Source organism: Drosophila pseudoobscura, chromosome 4 (genome assembly GCF_009870125.1).
Source record: "Drosophila pseudoobscura strain MV-25-SWS-2005 chromosome 4, UCI_Dpse_MV25, whole genome shotgun sequence".
NCBI lineage: Eukaryota > Metazoa > Arthropoda > Insecta > Diptera > Drosophilidae > Drosophila > Drosophila pseudoobscura.
Window position 1 is genome coordinate 29,622,224 of NC_046681.1, and position 22,511 is coordinate 29,644,734.

A 22,511-nucleotide genomic window follows, 5' to 3' on the forward strand; every position below is an offset into this window, starting at 1 on the left:
AAGCAATATTGGTTGGATCCAGATCGAGATCGAATTGCAAGACTTGTAAGCGAAATCGTATTTTATTGTATAGAAATCGTATAACGATAGATTGCCTTAACGTTACGTTGGTGGCTATCGATAGCACAGTCGATTACCAGCAGCTGATAAGAAAATTAAATAAATCTTGTGAAATAACTATTACGAAAACTAAACTAACGAATTTTAGAGTACAAATTGTATCATGCAGAAGGTGCTAGGTCACGTGCAAGCGCACGTTCTCCGCACCAGGGCCACAAATGTAGCTGTGGGGGTTGTGAGGCACGAAGCCACAACGGCAGCCGCTGCACAACCAGCAGTAAAATTCGCTGCAACATCTAAAGGTAATGCTATGGAAGATTATACTTGTGTATGCTTGTAAACTGGTACAATATTTGCAGAGTTTCGCGAGCGCCAAGTACGTTTCAACATCAAAAACGAACAGACAAAGGGTCGGCCCTTGTATCTGGATGCCCAGGCAACAACACCTATGGATCCACGTGTGCTGGATGCCATGTTGCCCTATCTAACCAATTACTATGGGAATCCTCACTCTCGCACGCACGCCTATGGCTGGGAATCGGAAACAGCTGTGGAGAAGGCACGCGAACAAGTTGCCAATCTTATTGGCGCCGAAACGAAGGAGATTATATTCACATCAGGTGCCACAGAGTCCAATAACATTGCCGTCAAGGGTGTGGCACGGTTCTATGGCACCAAGAAGAAGCATGTCGTAACCACACAAACGGAACACAAGTGCGTCCTGGACTCTTGCCGAGCACTCGAAAACGAGGGCTTCACAGTCACCTACCTTCCGGTCCAGACCAATGGTATCATCGATCTGAAGCAGTTGGAGGAGGCCCTCACGCCAGAGACATCCCTGGTATCGATTATGGCAGTTAACAATGAGATTGGCGTGAAGCAGCCCATCGACGAGATTGGCAGGCTCTGCAAATCCCGCAAAGTATTTTTCCACACTGATGCGGCCCAGGCCGTGGGAAAGATCCCTATGGACGTGAATGCCATGAATATTGACCTGATGTCCATATCGGGGCATAAGATATACGGACCCAAGGGTGTTGGTGCTCTGTATGTGCGTCGCAGGCCTCGAGTTCGTTTGGAGCCCATTCAGAGTGGCGGCGGGCAGGAGCGTGGCCTGCGAAGCGGCACAGTCCCAGCGTCTTTGGCCGTAGGCCTGGGAGCAGCTGCCGAGCTGTCCCAGCAGGAGATGGAGTACGACAAAAAATGGATAGACTTTCTATCTAACCGCTTAGTGGATCGACTTTCGAAAGCACTGACACACGTCATCCGCAACGGGGATGCTGTGGCCACCTACAATGGCTGTTTGAATTTATCGTTTGCCTATGTTGAAGGAGAGTCTCTGCTGATGGCCCTCAAGGATGTGGCCCTAAGCAGTGGCTCTGCTTGCACATCGGCCTCCCTAGAGCCATCCTATGTGCTGCGAGCCATTGGCGCCGACGAGGATTTGGCGCACAGTTCCATTCGGTTTGGTCTTGGACGCTTCACGACGGTCGAAGAGGTCGACTACACAGCGGACAAGTGCATCAAGCATGTGGAGAGGCTGCGCGAGATGTCGCCGCTCTGGGAAATGGTCCAAGAGGGCATAGATCTCAAGTCCATACAATGGTCCCAGCACTAAGTGAAAAAGAGATCCAATATTTTAGCCGTTACTGTTACAATACAATACAATAATTATAAAACCCCCAAAATAAATTAGTTGCAACGCCTTTGGAAAAAAGTATCTAGTTTATTTGTACACAAAAACCACCTAATAGCTAAAGCTTACGCGTCAAAATCGAATATGTTTGTGCAAGAGGTGAGGTAAGAGGCGACCCCAAAAGCGAACGCGAAACGCTTACGACGACCGACTCCAAAGTGCGACGACGAGCGGTATGCAAATTGAATCCGGAATTTGTGTCGTGCTGGTTGGGCAAGGTTCACTGCGCTTTCTTCTTTTGGACAGAGGCAGCTCCGACGGCGCTGCTGGCGCCGCCAAGGATCTTGCGGCGCTGGGCAAACATGTGCAGATACAGTTGGGGGAAGATGGGAATGTAGCCGAGCATTACAATCCACAGGAAGGCTAAGTAGGAAAAGGTTGCGTTCCATTTGTTCGGCATCACCGTGCTCCACACACTGTTTTCCCTGGCATAGCTCTGGGCCCACCAAAAGCACAGGAGCTCGCCGGTGACGCCAATCGGGTACAGGACAATGAAGGTGGTGTAGCGCAGGAAGACCACAAAGTGTGGCACCACTTTGACAATGTTCAGCGCATAGTAACCATAGCGGATGATCTCCGTGATGGCCCAGGCAAAGAGGGCAATGGGCAGACCTGGCGATACCTTGCCCGTGGGCGTGGCCATGACCACTCCAACGACGACCATCATGCGGCTGAAGACTTGAAATCCGGTGACCACCGGATTAGATTTCACCAGGCCAAAGGCTGCGTTGAGGATTTCCACAAAGGCTGCATTCTGGAAGATAATGACAGCCACTTGTGTGTAGTCCCAGAGCGTTATCTGGGCGCGGAACTCGGGGCCCTGCAGCAGGTAGTAGTTGACCAACTGATACAGGATGTAGCTCCAGCCGCCCACCTGCACAGCGTTGTAGCCGATAAGGTAGAGTTTTGCCAACGCCGACGGCTCTTTGGAGGCAGACTTGTTTGACTTGGCTACTTTTGCGGACATTTTCAACCAGCGTGAACTTTCACCTCACCCCTCGACTAATAAAATGATTAAATTTAATCACAGTCGTCAAAACTTATCGCGCGATTGTCGCTTTCACCTGTTGACCAAAATATACCGTCCGACCCTCAGGAATATACCAATATATACCGTCTGATTTTAAAAAAATACCATTGCTGATTTTTATATTCCGTGGAATAGTTAATTAGCTAGTTAGCTAGCTAAGACCTGAGGGTCTAAACTCATAAATTTATCCGATTATTACATCAATTTCCTATAAGACTGGTAAACTTTAAACTCTCATCATTATTGGATTGTTTATAAAATAAGGTTTGAACAAAACCGCTCAACAACAATTTCCAATAAACTAACTTAATTACACAGTAACTACACATTCGCTACATATTAACTACATTTTCAGGTAATTACCAAAGGCGACACCTGAAGGGGAAATGTGTACGTTTCAAAAATTTTTGCCCGGTTTTTTTCATTTAAGCCCCATGGAAGCGCCAGTGTGAAAAACCTCCGTTATCCATGACTTTATTCCGACATTTTTGAAAAAATTGAGATTTTGACGACAAACGATCAGGAGTTCGATGCTGATCACGAATTAGTATTCGATGTGGACAGGAACATTGCTCTAAGTGGCATTTCTACACGGTTTCTACATTGGTGCATTGGACAAGAGGGTGAGTCCATAACGCGTCTTAAAATATACTGGAAAATACTAGAAAAAACTATGAAAAGTATACAAATTGCGAGGTGTGTGAGCTAGACGTGGTGGCAAGAAAGCAAGAAAATCCGATGAAGTATACGGTCTGACCCTCAGAAATATACCAAAATATATACCGTAAATATACTAACGAATTAAACTTCTATATTGCTTGATTTTTATATTCCGTGGAATATTACTGGCTAGATAAAACATTTTTCCCTGCCCACATAATTTTATCCGATTAATTAATCAATTTCCTACTTTACGCGCTTAATTTATCGATCATCAGCTCAAATTTAGTCTCTGTCCCAAGAGCTATACGAATCAATGCTCATTTGAAATTAAATCCCATCTTCCCATAAATTCCCATCGACCATATCAGTGTTCTCAGTGCTCCAAGTCATTTATTCAAAAATCCCTTCTCATTACAGAGGTTCGAATGTATACATGTACCTTTTGCTCGAAGTCTTTTTCTCAATCATAAACCCTCCGAAGTCACATCCGTATGCATACGAGTGAACAACCCTACCAATGCTCTAACTGCACAAAGGCATTTAAACGTAAAGATGAGTGTATCAACGTTAGCTCATTGGAATAATTGTCCATTGAGGTATTCAAGGTGCTAGGTGTGTTAAAGGTACACATTTTACGACGTACGACGAACGTGCCTCGCAGGTGCATGCATTACCGAAATCGTCTTCCCTCCTGCACGATGCTTTACCTCATCGGCTTGGACCGGGTAAGTTGTCCTTGTTTACCCCATATTCATCTTTTCCATTGAATATCCTTCCTTGGTTCTGCTTCACTTATTCTTGTATTCCCTCCAGCTCTATTTGGCGAGACGCTTTCTGGAGACAAACTGCTATGCCGTGATCCCCCCGTGACCCCGCCAGGTAAAGTTATTAAGTTATTATTTATTCATTTACTTTATTTAACTCTTTCTTTCATTTTAGCAGGTCGCACACTCTGGTGGCTAGGAATACCTCTTGAGTGCCCGCGGATACCGATATGACCAGGGGCATCATCACCTTTTTGGTCTTCCGGTTCATATAAGCAAGTGTGCGCCTGATGATGTCTGTCCAATTCAGGCGCCTGACCAGCTGACATCGCGAACTCCCAGCCGGCTCCCTCGCACGGGGCCACGAGCCATGTGTGCCTCTATGGCCATGATTCTTGTTGCTTTTTGTTTTCTCCTCCACTGGTGATTCCGCCGTAGTTCCTCTGTGACAGCCACTGGCTTGCCTGTCCTGATGCCGCTGAAACGTTAGTGATGATCAGTGAGCTGCAGTGATCGACGGCGGAGTTGTTGGTTAACGCCAACGGGAAATAATGTCATTCATTATTTCCCCCCCATTCATAAGCTGCCGAATGAAACGCTGGGCTTCAGCTTCGAGACGCGGGTTTTTGGAGTCCTTAGCGAAGTATCAAGGATATTTTTCCAAATACACGAACCTATGGAACGGCCAGATCGGCCCACAAATAACGAAGAAAACAGGAAAAATATGACTGCAGAAAATATCCTGGATCTTTGGCCCATGGTAAGGACTTCACCAAATCAAATATTTTCTTAAGATCACAGGAAGCTGTTGCACGCCTAGATCGGACCATAAATAGCGAAAAAATCAAAATATGTATGAATCATGAAAATCGAGATTTTGATGCCGTTCGATAGTCTGGATCGTCACGATCCTGGGAGAACTTGTTATTTACCGATCGGCCCCTAAATACCCGAGATATAGCCTTCCGAATATTTGGATTTTGCATTTCATTATAGTACTGGGTTTTTCTGCACACTATATCTCTGCCATACGGCAGCCGATCGGAGTTCGGCATGTCTTTTCGTGATCGGGGGGGTCTTGCCAGTCGACTGCCATCGGAAAAAGGGACATCCATTTTTTCACGATTTTCGCCAAAAATCATGATGGTTACATCATTAAATTTGCCAAAAATCGGCCTCATTTTCATAGTCGAGATTTTGATGCTGTTCGACAGTCTGAACCCTCACGATCCCGGGAGAGTTGGTCCTTCAACAATCGTCCCATAAATAGTCGAGATATAGCCTTTTGAAGATTTCGATTTTATATTTCATTAGAGTACTGGTTTTTTCTGAACGCCATATCTCTGCTTTGCTGCAGCCGATCGGAGTGCGGCATGTCTTTTCGAGATCGGGAGGGTCCTGCCAATCGACTGCCATCGGAACACCGATTCGCTTGTTTACCAGGGGCATAACCTATTTGGTCTTCCGGTTCATATGAGCGAGTGGGTGCTCGATGACGGCTGTCCACTCCAGGAGTCTGACCGACTGACATCGTGAACCCCCGCTGGCTCCTGCGTACGTGGCCACGATGCCGTGCGCCCCTCGGGACATGATTCTTGTCACGCGAGGCTGTGGCTTTCTGTCTGACATTTTGGTCCAGCCACTGCTACGGCCCTCTTCCTTGCATGCCACGCTGTTTTCTTCGTCTTTCCAGTTCGCTCGCTGTCGGTAACTCCTCGTCCTCTGTGGCAGCCACTGGCTGGCCTGTCCTGATGACGCTGCTATATATAATTGTGGATATATTTGTAATTCTATCTTCCTTCACAGAGAACTTACATATGTACCCTACGCTTTGCCACAAACCATGTCGTATCTGATTTGACCCAGCCAGACGGTCCTATCCAAGCATGAGCGAGGCGTTTTCGAGTCAGACCGAGTATCCCATTGCAAGATTCATACCTAACAAGCCATCGTCATCCTTCAACATGGTGATCGACAACAAGGACTTTGACTATGGCCACCAAGGGAGGCCCTACGCGGGACGCTAGATACACGCATCCATTCATTTAGATAGTACTTTAAAAATATTTTCCACTTGTTTATTTATTTATACTAAGCTAAGTTTTGATTAATAAAACTATTGAAAAATCATCCTTGCTGTATCCTTAATCGGGGAAACTATCTCGATTGCAAAAAGGCGCGGCACGCCGAAATCGGTTCGCAAATAGCGGAGAAAACTAAATATTTGTAGTTGGGGAAAATGTCCTTGATCCTTGATAAGGACTAGCAAATCAGGGACATTTTTCCGATCACAGGGAGCCATCGCAGGCTCAGATCGGTCCACAAATAGCCGAAAAAACTAAACATGTATGGCTGGGGTTTTTGGAGTCCTTATCAAAGGATCAAGGACATATATCTGATCAGGGGAAGCCAGGGCACGCCCCGATCGGGCCACAAATAAAGGAGAAAACAAGATATATAGGTCTGGGGACAATATCCTTGATCCTTGGTCCTTGATAAGGACTGCATTAGATCAAGGATGCTATTCCGAACACAGAAAGGATCAAGATCTGAGCACGTGGTTCCTTGGCACGTCCCGATCGAACCTAAAATAATGGCAAAAACAATATATATACGTCTGGAGTAAATATCCTTTATCCATGGTCCTTGACGAGGACTCCATCAAATCAGGGACATTTTTCCGATCACAGGAAGTCGTCGCACGTCCCGATCGGGCCTCAAATAACGGAGAAAACAAATCTAGGCTGTAATTTGTTATTTTTGAAAATGTAGTTCAAGAATTCACCGATAGCGGCGCCACCGTACAAAAGAGAAAAACTCGCGTCAAATGGCCAAAATCTGGATGGGATACCAGGCAAACAGAAATCAGCAGCAAGCAACTGTAGGAACTGCAAAAAATTTTCGCAGCATACCTTAGGGGGCTCGAAATTTAAAAAAATCATCGACCTTCTGCTGATTTCTGTTCGCCTGGTATCCCAGCCATTTGACGCGAGCTATTCTATTTGTACGGGGGCGCCCCTATCGGTGATTTCTTGAACTACATTTTCAAAAATAACAAATTACAGCCTAGATTTGTTTTCTCCGTTATTTGAGGCCCGATCGGGGCGTGCCCTGGCTTCCCCTGATCAGATATATGTCCTTGATCCTTTGATAAGGACTCCAAAAACCCCAGCCATACATGTTTAGTTTTTTCGGCTATTTGTGGACCGATCTGAGCCTGCGATGGCTCCCTGTCATCGGAAAAATGTCCCTGATTTGCTAGTCCTTATCAAGGATCAAGGACATTTTCCCCAACTACAAATATTTAGTTTTCTCCGCTATTTGCGAACCGATTTCGGCGTGCCGCGCCTTTTTGCAATCGAGATAGTTTCCCCGATTAAGGATACAGCAAGGATGATTTTTCAATAGTTTTATTAATCAAAACTTAGCTTAGTATAAATAAATAAACAAGTGGAAAATATTTTTAAAGTACTATCTAAATGAATGGATGCGTGTATCTAGCGTCCCGCGTAGGGCCTCCCTTGGTGGCCATAGTCAAAGTCCTTGTTGTCGATCACCATGTTGAAGGATGACGATGGCTTGTTAGGTATGAATGTAAGTTCTCTGTGAAGGAAGATAGAATTACAAATATATCCACAATTATATATAGCAGCGTCATCAGGACAGGCCAGCCAGTGGCTGCCACAGAGGACGAGGAGTTACCGACAGCGAGCGAACTGGAAAGACGAAGAAAACAGCGTGGCATGCAAGGAAGAGGGCCGTAGCAGTGGCTGGACCAAAATGTCAGACAGAAAGCCACAGCCTCGCGTGACAAGAATCATGTCCCGAGGGGCGCACGGCATCGTGGCCACGTACGCAGGAGCCAGCGGGGGTTCACGATGTCAGTCGGTCAGACTCCTGGAGTGGACAGCCGTCATCGAGCACCCACTCGCTCATATGAACCGGAAGACCAAATAGGTTATGCCCCTGGTAAACAAGCGAATCGGTGTTCCGATGGCAGTCGATTGGCAGGACCCTCCCGATCTCGAAAAGACATGCCGCACTCCGATCGGCTGCAGCAAAGCAGAGATATGGCGTTCAGAAAAAACCAGTACTCTAATGAAATATAAAATCGAAATCTTCAAAAGGCTATATCTCGACTATTTATGGGACGATTGTTGAAGGACCAACTCTCCCGGGATCGTGAGGGTTCAGACTGTCGAACAGCATCAAAATCTCGACTATGAAAATGAGGCCGATTTTTGGCAAATTTAATGATGTAACCATCATGATTTTTGGCGAAAATCGTGAAAAAATGGATGTCCCTTTTTCCGATGGCAGTCGACTGGCAAGACCCTCCCGATCACGAAAAGACATGCCGAACTCCGATCGGCTGCCGTATGGCAGAGATATAGTGTGCAGAAAAACCCAGTACTCTAATGAAATGCAAAATCCAAATATTCGAAAGGCTATATCTCGGGTATTTAGGAGTTGATCGGTAAAGAACAAGCTCTCCCAGGATCGTGATGATCCAGACTGTCGAACAGCATCAAAATGTCGACTATGAAAATGAGGCCGATTTTTGGCAAATTTAATGATGTAACCATCATGATTTTTGGCGAAAATCGTGAAAAAATGGATGTCCCTTTTTCCGATGGCAGTCGACTGGCAAGACCCTCCCGATCACGAAAAGACATGCCGAACTCCGATCGGCTGCCGTATGGCAGAGATATAGTGTGCAGAAAAACCCAGTACTATAATGAAATGCAAAATCCAAATATTCGAAAGGCTATATCTAGGGGCCGATCGGTAAATAACAAGTTCTCCCAGGATCGTGACGATCCAGACTATCGAACGGCATCAAAATCTCGATTTTCATGATTCATACATATTTTGATTTTTTCGCTATTTATGGTCCGATCTAGGCGTGCAACAGCTTCCTGTGATCTTAAGAAAATATTTGATTTGGTGAAGTCCTTACCATGGGCCAAAGATCCAGGATATTTTCTGCAGTCATATTTTTCCTGTTTTCTTCGTTATTTGTGGGCCGATCTGGCCGTTCCATAGGTTCGTGTATTTGGAAAAATATCCTTGATACTTCGCTAAGGACTCCAAAAACCCGCGTCTCGAAGCTGAAGCCCAGCGTTTCATTCGGCAGCTTATGAATGGGGGGGAAATAATGAATGACATTATTTCCCGTTGGCGTTAACCAACAACTCCGCCGTCGATCACTGCAGCTCACTGATCATCACTAACGTTGCAGCGGCATCAGGACAGGCAAGCCAGTGGCTGTCACAGAGGACGAGGAACTACGGCGGAATCACCAGTGGAGGAGAAAACAGCGGGGGACGCAAGGAAGATGGCCATGGCAGTTGCCGGACCAAAATGTCGGACAAAAAGCAACAAGAATCATGGCTCGAGAGGCACACATGGCTCTTGGCCCCGTGCGCGGGAGCCGGCTGGGAGTTCGCGATGTCAGCTGGTCAGGCGCCTGAATTGGACAGACATCATCAGGCGCACACTTGCTTATATGAACCGGAAGACCAAAAAGGTGATGATGCCCCTGGTCATATCGGTATCCGCGGGCACTCAAGAGGTATTCCTAGCCACCAGAGTGTGCGACCTGCTAAAATGAAAGAAAGAGTTAAATAAAGTAAATGAATAAATAATAACTTAATAACTTTACCTGGGGGGTCAGAGGAGGGGATCACGGCATAGCAGTTTGTCTCCAGAAAGCGTCTCGCCAAATAGAGCTGGAGGGAATACAAGAAGAAGAGAAGCAGAACCATGAGAAAATTGTCAATGTGGGAAACAAGGATATTTTACCCGATCAAAGCAGATGAGGTGAAGCATGGTGCAGGAGGGAAGACGATGCCGGTAATGTACGTCGTAAAAAGTGCAGGTAAATAAATGTACCAGATGCTGGCGCTACGTACGCGATCATGGCTGCAGTATGTGGCCTGCTCATGATGATGCCGCCGACCCAGGGATCTAATCAAGAAAGCTCGCTTGCGAAATGTTCGGTGTAACAAAAAACTTTTTAATTTTGTACAACTAGCATAATGTAATATTTTATAAGTTTATTTAAACAAAATTGATTAAAAAAATTAGTCCAAAGTGAAAACCAATTACAGAAATACCCATATTGTTATCTCCGATAACACATTCCATTATATGTGTTTTGCGCTTAACAGCCCGTTCCGTGTGTTTTCTCATTTTCATTTTCTCAAAACAAAACAATTCACATTAATCATTAATGTTCAGCCACAGACATGTATTTAATGAATATTAGGAATATACAGTTCAATCTCATACACAAATACTCATAAATAAAATTGTCCATGTCACTTCATGTGAATGAATATGACGACACGAAAAATACATTAGCAACTAAGAATAGACAATAGCACTTGTAAACTCGAACCCACCAAAAGGGATCAAGCAATAAACTATCTACTTTATTGCTGCCAAGTACCTAAGCAAATGCACTGAAATGTAACCCCCGCACAGAGTAAGTGTACCCAATCTAAAAATACACTCACAAGGAGCCTGTGCATTCCTTCCCATAGAATAAGAGTACCACTGCTAGCTATATAAGGAGATGCATTTGTTCAATAAAAATCAGTATCAGAAACAGTACCATAGCTGCCTGGCACTCATCTTCCATCGCAATCAACAGAGGCTGTCGCCGTGTCTTCAGATCCTCCGTTGCGCACCGTAGGATACCCACTCCGCAGTCCAACTGGTTCAAGTTCTAGTTGCGACGACCAAACTGTAGACGGTTTATGTACCGTATGCAACCCAGCTTCCTACACACACACACACACACACACACACACATTAACAATTAATATTCAGTAAAGCTACACCATCATATCAGCAGAGTGCATTCCGTTTATTAAGAATCCTTTACTTGCAGGATTATGGAGGAAATATGCAGAGTTTGCATGGGAACGACTGGAGCATCATTAAACATTTTTGATGAAGCACAGAAATGGGACCCTTGCATTGCTGACATAATAGCGGAGTGCACCGGGTACGTGGTTTGGCGAGGAGACTTACTGCCGGAAAACATATGTCCGCCCTGCCTTGAGGATGCACTGAGTGCATTCAGCCTTAAAAAAACATGCGAACAAAGCCATAAACTCTATTTCCCATTGATGGAGGAGGATAGAGGAGAAGACATCTGTGATAATCTGGAAGACGATGTGGATTGGGAACCGTCAGATGGTGAAACTGAGAAATTGAACCAATTTGAAACCGATTCGAAGGTTCAAGATGATCAGAATGCCGATCATCAGTTCAAATGTAGTCTTTGCCCAAAGAGCTATGCGCATAAATCGAATCTAAATAGACACAAAAAATTACACACTGAAGAACGACCCTACAAATGCTCAGACTGCTCAAAGTCGTTCAAACTAAAGTCCCATCTTCAAGCACACACCCATGCGCACACAGGTTATCAATGTTCCTACTGCTCGAAATCATTTAAGCAAAAAGATAAACTCAAAGTACACCTCCGTTATCACACTGGGGAGCGACCGTACAAGTGTACTCACTGTTCAAAGGCATTTAAACATAATATATCTCTTAAAAATCACACACAAAGTCACACAGGTGATCGACCATATAAATGTTCTCACTGCTCGAAGTCATTTCGAGAGCAAGCGTCTCTGGAGATTCACATCCCCACTCACACGAGAGTGCGACCATATCAGTGTACTCACTGCTCGAAGTCCTTTTTGTACCCTAAACTTCTACAAATTCATATCCGTACGCACACAGGGGAACGACCCTTCAAATGCTCCCTCTGTTCAAAATCTTTTCAACAAAAAGCCCAGCTCATTCATCACAGCCGTACTCACACTGGGGAGCGACCGTATAAGTGTATGCACTGCTCGAAATCTTTCTCTCACTCCGGAACTCTCCACAAACACATCCGTATGCATACCGGTGAGCGACCCTTTCAATGTTCTCACTGTTCGAGATCATTTAAGCTAAAATCCGATCTAAACATACACACTCGTACGCACACAGTCGATCGTCCCTACCAATGTTTCCATTGCTCGAAGTCATTCAAATATAAATGGTATATTAGCAGACACCTCCGTACCCACACGGGGGAGCGACCATATTTGTGTACTGACTGCTCGAAGGCATTCAAACATAAAACATCTCTTAAAAATCACGCCTGCAGTCACTCGCAAAATTATCGCTAGCTTTCCAAATATAAAAGCATATATATGTATATGGAAGCAATTTTGTCTGTAAAATAAAGATAATAAAGCAAAACTATGAAATAGAATAGTCATTCCGAGTTTCTGTCCCAAAAAAAGCAAGTGTCTGGTTCTAGCATGTACTGCTTCTGTTCTTCACAATCATTCGCTACAATTCAAGCGCCTTCTTGATACGATAATAGACGCGCAGGAATCTATCTACCTTCAATATCACGTCCATGTGGCCAACATAGTGTATTACATGCTCCTACCTTTCGCACTGGGTCCAGGTGTTTTTCTTGTGCATGATCCTAGATCGTTCCGCCCATGGGTCCTCGGTCCATTGCAGACTTCCTGCAATTTCAAATTTGCATTATTATTATGTTTAAACAAAACATTTGTTATGGGCGGTTTTGGAGAGAGCCGATAGGTATCAGAGCTGAAGAAGAGAGAGACAGCGGCATCTATAGTGGTTCCTGGGAAGCAGGGGCAGAGTTGCGTGGGAGAAAAGGAAACGGGGCGAGGAGGAAGAATAAGAAGGGGGAGTTTCCGGTGGAGAATAGTGGAAAAAGGAAACAAAATTGGTGATCGTGGAGACGACGATCCCACCAAGACATCAGCGGCAGGCATCAACATCAGCAGAAGCGGCGGACATCGGCAGCAGCATCCCGGTACTGGCCAGGCCGGAACACTGGTGCGAGAACCGTCAGCGGAGCACCGACACCAAGGAACCGTCAGCGGAGCACCGGCACCAAGGAACCGTCAGCGGAGCACCGACTGGAGACACGTTTCTGTCCCCACACGAATCAATGTCACACACCTTCATCCACCCACATCACACCCAACCCACGCATGAATACCCTCATTCATAACACATCACATAACATCACCACATTTCACACATCTACACCCGTCCGACCCACAATTAAACAATATATCACGATCATATAAAAAAAAAACACCACGATGAAACGTAAACATCAGCAAGCATCAGGAAGCAACAACTTCTATCAAAGGGGGCTGCCAATTCGGCCGAAATAGGGTTTATGTTTTTTGTTAGTATTTTTTTTGAGTTAGTATTTGTTTCCTTTATATAAACCTAGATTATGAATTAATGTGACCTGTGAGCTAGCTGGGAACGATAGGCCAGGGTGGCAAAGAGGCGGATCAAAACACATTGCAACTTAAAAAGTGGAGTGCGATAGCACATTCATACCGATACCTACTGCGTCCAACAGCACATTTTGTTTGTTTTTCCCACAACATTTTTCGAGCTATATTTCGCGTCTAACAGCTCAAATTCTTATGTTTTGTGGTCAACACAAAATTCGTGCACCACCTCATGTAAGTGCGGTATTTAAGTCTTCCAATCATTTAACATTCATTTACTTGCAGAAAAATGGCGCAAGTATGCAGAGTCTGCATGGCACCGCCAGTCTCCGGACCATTCAAAAACATTTTTGATGAGCCACAGAACTGGGACACTTGCATTGCTGACATGATAGCGGAGTGCACCGGGTACGTGGTTTGTCGAGGGGACTTACTGCCAGAAAACATATGTCCGCCCTGCCTTGAGGATGCAGTGAGTGCATTCAGCTTTAAGAAGACCTGCGAGCAGAGCCATAGGCTCTATATTCCAGTGTTGGAGGAGGCTGGAGGAGAAGACATCTGTCATAATCTGGAAGACGATGGGGATTGGGAACATTCAGATAGTGGAAATGAGCTAACGAACCAATTTGAAAATGCAAAGGTTCACGGTGATAAGGATGTCGATCATCAGTTCAAATGTAGTCTTTGCCCAAAGAGCTATACGCACAAATCGAATCTAAATAGACACAAACAATTACACACTGAAGAACGAACCTACAAATGCTCCGACTGCTCAAAACCCTTTCGACTAAAATGCTATCTTCGAACACACAAGAAGTCACACTGCTCGAAGTCATTTAAGCTACAATCCGATCTCAAAGCACACACCCATACGCATACAGTTGATCGCCCTTACCACTGTTCATACTGCCCAATGTCTTTTACACAAAAATGCAATCTTCAAGCACACACCCGTACGCACACAGGTGATCGCCCATTCCAATGTGATCACTGCTCGAAGTCATTTAAACAGAAAGGCCATCTTCAAGAACATGTACGTACGCACACTGGTGCCCGACGCTTCAAATGTTCCCACTGCTCGATGTCATTTAAATACCAATACGAACTTAAACAACACATCCAATGTCACACAGAGGAGCGACCATATAAGTGTACCTACTGCTCACAGTCATATCAGGACTTATCTCATCTCCAGGAACACATCTGTACTCCGGCGGAAAGACTGCATAAGTGTTCTTACTGCATACAATCTTTCAGCGATAAATCTAAATATCTTATACACACCCGTAGTCACACAGGTGAACGACCCTACCCCTGCTCTCATTGCTTGAAGTCATTCAAAGGAAAGTCGAATCTCCAGGTACACATGCGATCTCACACAGGGGAGCATCCTTACAAGTGTACCCATTGCTCAAAGACATTTAGATATAGAAACAATAGCTACCACAAACACATACTTGCTCACACAAGCGAAGACAAATTGGGACAGGAAGATACGATTGTACCTAGTGCAGAACGAGGTCTTTAACCTTGTTAACCATACAACCATGTAACAATACATCCAACCTACTAATTCACAACAAATTTACGATTTCTTGGTTTTCTTTAGATGGGCCCAATTAAATTAACTTGGGATGTCGTTCTTCGTTTCAGATTATTTTAGGTTTTATAAGGTATGTATTATTCTCGGACAAAAATAATTTCTTAATCAGAACAATTTTTTGTCCAAGAAAGTTTTGTTAACAAAGCAAACAGAGTCAGATAACATGCATTTACAATGCCACCGGCAAACCATTCCCAGGACCGCTGCTCGAGAACTTTTGCGACCTGACAAGTGAGCGCCGTCTCCATATTATACCACCATTTGAGTGTTCTTTCTGATGGGCGCGGGGATGTCGCTAGTTATTTAGGATGAAGGTTTACTAGCGGTACGAGGATTCCTCTCAAGACATTAAGAAGGACTGCATCTTAACATAATAGATACATACCTCAAGTTCTGGCAACGTTCTTCCAACCCTTGTCCAACGTCCAAGCTTGGATCGACTATAAAACTTGGTCGAAATTGACAAGAGCAAGGCTAAAAGGCCTATGGAAGCAAGTCACCTGATCTAGAATATTGATGATTTACTTTTTGGTGACATGGAACCATGTAAATTGGCTTACCTGGTTAACATATACTACACAGTAGTAGAGGACTACTATGTGGACCAGATCTGATCTGATAAGTCAGACAAGTCAACAAGATCTGTTGGCAAATATAGATGCTATAAGAATTTCAGTAAAAATTCAGAAATTCGCTAAGAGCAATCTATCGTAAGCTCTTGTAACTTTGTAATGCTAAGTAAAACAATCTGTATCGATACACTTACATTGAAAGCTAACCTTCCTTTCGTAGCAATGATAGTTGTTCGTCTTATTCGCCAAGAAGTTTGATGGTAAATTATTCCGCCTGGCCCATTGTACTCGGTCCGACTGATGTTTCTGCCGATGCCAGCCGGCCTGCATGACCAGGTGGAAGACCTGCTGTTATTTCTGTTCGCCTGGTGGAAACCGAACCGAAAACCGAACGTGTCTGAAAAAGTCCGCCACCACCACGGGGCCCGGCCACGTCCGCACATGCCGCCGCGCGTGTTGTGGGGTAATTTTTTTCCCCAGCTTTGGAGCGATTTCGTTTCGTTTTTGTGACGCTTTGTCGCTGTTGTCGAATTTCATGCCGACCGGTATAAAAGTCTGTGGGAATTGGATAACTTTTGTTCCGATTCGGTATAGACGGCACGTGCCTTTTTGCTATGTACGGGCATGTGGGCGGAGGCCTACAACCACGCCTACCGTGCAAATTAATTTGCTGGGCTGCACATTTAACGCAAATTACTAACTACCTCCCCTAAAAATGGAAAAGAGACAGCAGCAGCAGCAGACAATCACACAGAACGGTATATTTTCAAGAGAGAGAATCCAGCCAGTCAGACGGACACGACGAGGGGAGGCAAACCAAAATCCCATGCCATGCCAGCCGCCCCCTGAAGCCCGTCGACGCCTTGTTATCAGCTTATCAACAATTTGCCATCACTGCTCGGACTGGCGACTGGCGGAGGGCGAGGGTACGACAGCGTGTGTGTGTTTTGTTGGACGGGCGGAGCGGCAATTTCAGACAGCAGCGCCCACAAAAGGCCGATTGGACAAACCAGGAAAAACGAGACCCCGCCAAAAGTGAATTCCCTCTTTTTCACCAGGCGCCCAGAGAGTACAGCAGGCGGCAATCGAAGCAAATTCAAGCGTCGATGGAGAGCGCAAATGCACACTTTGCCGTTGGTGCGCTCACGCAGTGTGCTAGAGCGGGATGGCAATAGTGTCACAGTGGCAGGGGTTTTTAACGGACTGCCATGTGACGACTGGTCGTTGGTGTGTGTGTGTATGCCCACGGTATGAGTCCGTGGGCTGGCGAAGCAAAGAAATTCTCACATACAAAAACCTGACAAATTGCAGCAGTTTAAAGCCACAAACTAACGGTTATTAGAATGAAATCTGTTAATTGAACAGAACACACTCTTGTGTTCTCACTCTCTCTAGCTCTTGCTACTATAAGAAGGAGGGTAATTTTGAGCACAATCCCGTGGGAGATATGCACTGGCACTGGCACTCCACCTCCAACCGACACAAATGGTGGAAAAAAGGGCAATTGAATCCAAACGAATGGCTAGTTCTGGGTTTGCCCAACAGATGGGGCCACATCAGATTGGCGAATATCAAGCTCTGGGGCGGCCAAAGGCAAAAACTCAATGCTACACGCCCACAAAGTCGCGCTCTCTCTCACTCTCACTCTCCCGCTTTTGTACTTTGCAACAGAAAACATTGTTTGTTTGAACTAAAATTTCTAATGCAAACCCATGGAGAACGAGCGGGCGGCCTCGTCCTCCCGCACCCTACCTACGCACGACCCACTCACTGCAATCGCTCGAACATTTTGCTCAATTTTGAGTAGTCATTTTGTTTGCTCACATCACAGGCCAACAGAAAATTGCCCCAACGTCAGGGCCATGCCATCCATTTCATTCGATTGTGACTATGAGCCATATAACTGCTACTTACGATAAGATGGCGTTGGCTTGGCGTCGCGGCGCGTCGCGAGAAACTGAATGATCATCATGTAGAGCGCCATCGGCGGAAGTTGCGGGCACCTCCACTCCGGCCGGACATTTTGTTTTGTGCCCGTCATTTTGCTTATTGCACAAAATTCTGCTGGGGTCGCAGCAACCAGCGCTCGTTGCGGGCCACAAAACTATTTCCTAACCACAATGACAACTAACAGCAAAGCCAAAGAAATGAAAGGAAAAAAGCATCTATTATTGTGGGCGTTCAACGTTTTCCCACATGCATCATAACAGGCAAGCAGCAGAAGCGAAACAGTGTGGAGGCACCGAACAAGAGAAGCGTACGGCCCCAAAAGATAAAAAATAACAAAACAAAAAACAGAGAGAGCCAACTATTGGCCTCACCACCACCATCGTCTGCCTGCTCGTGTGTACCACCGGTATGGGGAAGAAGAAGCGCCAAATCGTGGGGAAACCAGTTTGTTGGCACGGGCTCCAAGAGCCTCTGCGAGAGTTCTGCCATGGTCAGCGTGTGGTCAGCTTTTGATGTTTGCCCTGGCTTTTTTTATTTTGAGCAGCCCTACTGCATTGGAGTGCTTAACAGGCGCAAATTGAGCGGAAACCAGACACGGTGTGAAAATGAATGAATAGAATATTAAATCTGTCTCAATTTGTAGCTAACCAATGAGAATGCATATGTACATATGGACCCCATCTATTTATTCTCTTTGGGTCATTTACTTCTCACAAATTAAACGAGGTGTCTGACAGGATTATCGAGCTGGTGTAAAATGTAATTTAACAGGCGGCTTTATCCGGAAAACATTTAAGATTTCCTATAAACGGGGGGACGGGGCGGATGATAGCCTTGAACTGCACATAAAATAAAGGAACACAAAATACGTAACCCTGAACGTAGCGACGCACTGTATTACTTCATTCCCTGCCGTTTTGGCCGAGTGCCAAGAGAAGCTAACGCCCTATACCCCAACTTCACAGTCCGCAGTCGACGACTGTTCCCCTTTGGATCCCATCCACTGGCCAGTCGGCCAGTCGATGTCAGACCACGCCCTGACCAAACACAAAATGCACGGGCTCCCCACTGTCGGAGAATGGTGGGGTCCGAGGGCAGTGCGCATTTTTGATTTGCGCTGCCGATGATGACGCCAATGCCGAGGCGGCGTCCACTTGTTGCCGCATTGTGCGCGCCTGTTCCCGAAACTGGATTTTGGGGCCTGACTGACCGCACTATTAAGAAACGGGACGGACATGCAAGGCGTTGACACGTTGCGACGGCTAATGTACCAATCAACCTTCGAATCGTACCGGGACCCAAAACGTTAGTACCGCTGCTGTTTGTTCTGCTGCTGCTTGTTCTGCTGCTGCTGCACTGTGGCAATTAGCGAATAACCTTAACCTTAGCTTCCAAAAAAGCTCAAATCACAACCTGTGCTATGAGGCGCCCAAAAATGTTTAGCTGGTAGCTGTGGCACCCAAAATGCGCTGTGGCCCCCAAACACACTACCAACCACCGGCGAGAGTTCAACGCCACGCATCGAGTGGATATCACATACACTCACAAACACAGAGGAACTTGTTTCTGCGGCGCTCATCTCAATGCCACTCGAAAATAATATGAACTCATCGACAGTCAGTGAGGGCCCCCACCACAACCCCCATTTCCGTTCCAGTATAGCAAGCTCCACCAACGCTCCGAGCGTTGTGCAAAAATTCGCACATGATGACCCACATTTTGCCGAAAAAGTTTGCAAAATTTCGCAAAACGTTGAAAATCCTTGAGTTTCAAGGTGCGTCCTTCACTTGGCAATGAGAAAATACGGTCAAGGCGAGACGAGCTCAGAAGGCAAAAAACCAGAACGAGAACGAACGAGTAATGTCTGGTTGGTCTCGTTCTGGCAAATGCCCTGCAAACAATTGAGCATGTGTCATTGATACATTTAACAGAATATTTATAATTTTATAAATCGGATATACTCGTATAAATGTTTTTTTCGATACGTTATTGTATGAATTCGAGCTCTATAATGATTTTAAGGATCAAACGATTAGCATAGGTGCATACCATGCCAAACACATCCAACAACATATCAAATATACGTAACTTATGTATATACATACCTGATTCGCCCGCACTTGTAAGAGTACTAATAATTCGACATACACCCACACGATTCTAGTCCTCATTCACACACACACACTCACACAGGCCATCGTCATGAAATACAAACATGGATTCCGCTTCGCAACAAAGGCAAAAGCCAGCCCAGCCGTATATCCGTACGTACATACATATGTAGCTGTTGTTCTTGTTGTTTGGCTGTTGTTTCTGACGTTCTTCTTGTTGTTATATGGTACGATATTAAATTTTCTGTCCGCCTAATGAAAATGTTGCTGTTTTTGTTTTTTGTTGTTGATATAATAAAACAGAGTCAACAACGGAGCTACGTTCAATACCAAACAACAACGGAACAACAATCAGAAATCGCGCGAAGGCAAAGGCGATGAGATGCGACGCGAAGCGACGCGTTTTTTTTGCCGTCGCTGTCAGTCGTGAAGGTGGGTCATTGTGAAATAACAGCGCCGAACCAACCAGGGGCCCAGAAAACAGCAAAAGCATTGGCCAAGAGAGAGAGCGAGAGTCAGTGAGCGGCAGAGCGAGAGCGAGACTGCTAGTGGTGGCGGATGGTGCAGTGCGCTATAGAGTGGTCTCTGTCTGGCGCCTGCGCTTTGTCGCCTTTGCTGGGCGCCGGTGCGCATTTTTGCGTCTGAAAGAAACAGGTCGAAGCCGGCAAAAGACCCGCGGAAATGGAGATTAATTGTGAATGCGATGCGATGCGCCCTGCCGCAACGAGAGTGTCGTGTCGGCTGCTACTTCTGCTGCTCGAAGCAAATCCACTTGCTGCTCGAAACTGCCACCCTGTTGACGCCGCAACTGAGTGTCAGATTTCGTATTTCGTACAAATGTTCGTCTCGCTTATACACGTTTTGTACATGCCAGAGCGGGAGCGACTGCAAAAGGCGTTGGAACTTGAATTTCGCCTGACGTTGGCATTCTAATTGTCTTAAGACGCGGCTAAGGCGAGGATAATCCTCCAAAGGTATGCACACGCACCGCGGACAAGACATTCTCACCTAATAATCCGCCTTAATTAAATTCCTTAGCCCTGCTATAAAAACATCTTGACCGAAGGCTCCACAGGCCAGTCAAAGGCCAGAATGTGGGGACGTACCAGAGCAAAGTAGAGGCGCCAGGGCAGTGGTTTGTGGAACTCAAGTTCAAGTCTTCCTGCCAGGATGCATCTCAATGGTCCGAGTGGGCCGCAGGCCTTTGTGAACGACAGCTCTGGTGATGTCGGCGGCACACTCTATCCCATTGGACATAGCTATCCGGCGGAATATCAGCATATGGTGCATGCCCACTGGCGGGGATTTCGCGAAGCACCCATCTATTATCACGCCGGCATCTACATTGCCTTCATAGTCCTCATGTTCTCCAATCTATTTGGCAATGGCTTGGTCATCTGGATTTTCTCCACGTAAGAAAGGTTTCACTCCTAACTTATGTAATTGTTTCCTAAATTGTTTCTCTCTTCAGCTCCAAGTCCCTGCGAACTCCATCTAATCTGCTGATTCTGAATCTGGCCGTCTTTGATCTGTTCATGTGTAGCAATATGCCGCATTATCTTCTCAATGCGGCTGTTGGGTATATCGTTGGCGGGGATCTAGGATGCGATATTTATGCGTTGAATGGCGGCATATCTGGCATGGGCGCATCAATAACGAATGCCTTCATTGCCTTCGACCGTTACAAGACCATCTCGAACCCGATTGATGGGCGTTTAAGTTACGGACAAATTGTGATCTTGATTATTTTTACTTGGCTGTGGGCCACGCCCTTTTCGGTTCTACCCCTATTTCAGATCTGGGGCCGCTATCAGCCGGGTTAGTTGATTTTGGCCACAGCCGGCAGAGTACGTACCTTTAAGAATTGACAAGAATCCATCTTTCAGAGGGTTTCCTGACTAGCTGCACCTTCGACTATCTGTCCAGCACGGATGAGAATCGACTGTTTGTGCGCACCATCTTTGTGTGGTCGTATGTCATACCGATGACCATGATCCTAACCTCCTACTACAAGCTCTTCACCCACGTCCGCACCCACGAGAAGATGCTGGCCAATCAGGCCAAGAAGATGAATGTGAAATCCCTGTCGGCCAATGCCTCCAACGACAACATGAGTGTGGAGCTGCGGATTGCCAAGGCAGCCCTAATCATCTATATGCTGTTCATCCTGGCCTGGACTCCGTACTCGGTGGTGGCCTTGATCGGTTGCTTTGGGGAGCAACAGCTGATAACGCCCTTCGTCTCCATGCTGCCGTGCCTGGCCGCCAAGTCTGTTTCCTGCCTGGATCCCTGGGTGTATGCCACCAGTCATCCCAAGTTCCGCCTGGAGCTGGAGCGTCGTTTGCCTTGGCTGGGCATTCGGGAGAAGCATGCCGCTTCTGGGTCATCTGGGGGTCAGGAGAGTGTGGCCAGTGTCAGTGGCGACACGCTGGCTCTCAGTGTCCAAAACTGATGATACATCGGATATACATAGCCCCTGAAATGGTAAATGGATTACGAGTTGATTAGTTTAGTTTTAAGTGCGCAACGAACTAAAAAAGTTCAAAAAAATACAAACCAAAAAAAGTTGGCATTTGAAAAGAATACCTTTAAAGTCCATATGCACGGATCTAGGGCATACAAAAGGTACAAATCAGAAAGAATTGAGCTGATCTGATTTCGTTTCGTAGTATGTTGCACTAGGTATTGAAGTTTTACTACTCCTGATTCGGTGGCGTGATGATGCTATTCTTTATCCTGTCAAGTCTCACCGGGCTT

The 22,511-nt window shown here is 45.9% G+C and overlaps 6 protein-coding genes and 1 long non-coding RNA gene across 23 annotated transcripts; 5 read left to right on the forward strand and 2 right to left on the reverse strand.

Moving 5' to 3' along the window:
- The first annotated feature begins 102 nt into the window (after window positions 1–102).
- On the forward strand, window positions 103–1,777 carry Nfs1 (Nfs1 cysteine desulfurase). The gene is made up of 2 exons (XM_001357052.4): window positions 103–362; window positions 420–1,777. Exons 1-2 carry the CDS (start codon window positions 224–226, stop codon window positions 1,676–1,678), a joined length of 1,398 nt encoding a protein of 465 aa, XP_001357088.1. The 5' UTR covers window positions 103–223; the 3' UTR covers window positions 1,679–1,777.
- Hacd1 (3-hydroxyacyl-CoA dehydratase 1) lies at window positions 1,767–2,826 on the reverse strand. Its single transcript, XM_001357053.4, has one exon. The coding sequence runs from the start codon at window positions 2,721–2,723 to the stop codon at window positions 1,977–1,979; it is 747 nt and encodes a 248-aa protein (XP_001357089.3). The 5' UTR covers window positions 2,724–2,826; the 3' UTR covers window positions 1,767–1,976.
- Window positions 2,827–4,316: 1,490 nt separating this feature from the next.
- Window positions 4,317–6,243, forward strand: LOC26532897 (uncharacterized). Of its 3 annotated transcripts, none has more exons than XR_004469306.1 (3): window positions 4,317–4,328; window positions 4,389–4,973; window positions 6,020–6,243. It is a non-coding gene; the product is annotated as an uncharacterized lncRNA (long non-coding RNA). The 3 variants fall into 3 exon arrangements; XR_004469307.1 differs by having other exon boundaries at window positions 4,392–4,973; XR_004469308.1 differs by lacking the exon at window positions 6,020–6,243 and adding an exon at window positions 5,528–6,013.
- Window positions 6,244–7,805: 1,562 nt separating this feature from the next.
- On the reverse strand, window positions 7,806–17,464 carry LOC26532524 (uncharacterized). 15 transcript variants are annotated; one of them, XR_004469206.1, is made up of 7 exons: window positions 15,888–17,464; window positions 15,682–15,782; window positions 15,507–15,621; window positions 12,681–12,762; window positions 10,019–10,200; window positions 9,879–9,945; window positions 8,996–9,818 (listed from the first exon to the last, which is right to left on the reverse strand). XR_004469206.1 is itself a non-coding variant. In XM_033380086.1 (5 exons), the coding sequence occupies exons 1-4, from the start codon at window positions 13,272–13,274 to the stop codon at window positions 9,900–9,902; spliced, it is 339 nt and encodes a 112-aa protein (XP_033235977.1). In that variant the 5' UTR covers window positions 13,275–13,482; the 3' UTR covers window positions 8,998–9,815; window positions 9,879–9,899. The 15 variants fall into 15 exon arrangements, 2 of the variants coding, with proteins under 2 accessions (XP_033235977.1, XP_033235976.1); XR_004469203.1 differs by having other exon boundaries at window positions 15,507–15,626; window positions 15,888–17,450; XR_004469204.1 differs by having other exon boundaries at window positions 15,507–15,626; window positions 15,682–15,763; window positions 15,888–17,445.
- LOC6903279 (gastrula zinc finger protein XlCGF52.1-like) lies at window positions 10,380–12,499 on the forward strand. Its single transcript, XM_002132942.3, has 2 exons — window positions 10,380–10,703; window positions 11,112–12,499. Exon 2 carries the CDS (start codon window positions 11,116–11,118, stop codon window positions 12,409–12,411), a length of 1,296 nt encoding a protein of 431 aa, XP_002132978.2. The 5' UTR covers window positions 10,380–10,703; window positions 11,112–11,115; the 3' UTR covers window positions 12,412–12,499.
- On the forward strand, window positions 13,527–15,104 carry LOC6903305 (zinc finger protein OZF-like). The gene is made up of 2 exons (XM_002132457.3): window positions 13,527–13,752; window positions 13,804–15,104. The coding sequence occupies exon 2, from the start codon at window positions 13,808–13,810 to the stop codon at window positions 15,044–15,046; it is 1,239 nt and encodes a 412-aa protein (XP_002132493.1). The 5' UTR covers window positions 13,527–13,752; window positions 13,804–13,807; the 3' UTR covers window positions 15,047–15,104.
- Window positions 17,465–20,816: 3,352 nt separating the features above from the next.
- Window positions 20,817–22,339, forward strand: Rh5 (Rhodopsin 5). Its single transcript, XM_001357126.4, has 3 exons — window positions 20,817–21,166; window positions 21,226–21,572; window positions 21,641–22,339. Exons 1-3 carry the CDS (start codon window positions 20,925–20,927, stop codon window positions 22,204–22,206), a joined length of 1,155 nt encoding a protein of 384 aa, XP_001357162.1. The 5' UTR covers window positions 20,817–20,924; the 3' UTR covers window positions 22,207–22,339.
- Window positions 22,340–22,511: the final 172 nt, after the last annotated feature.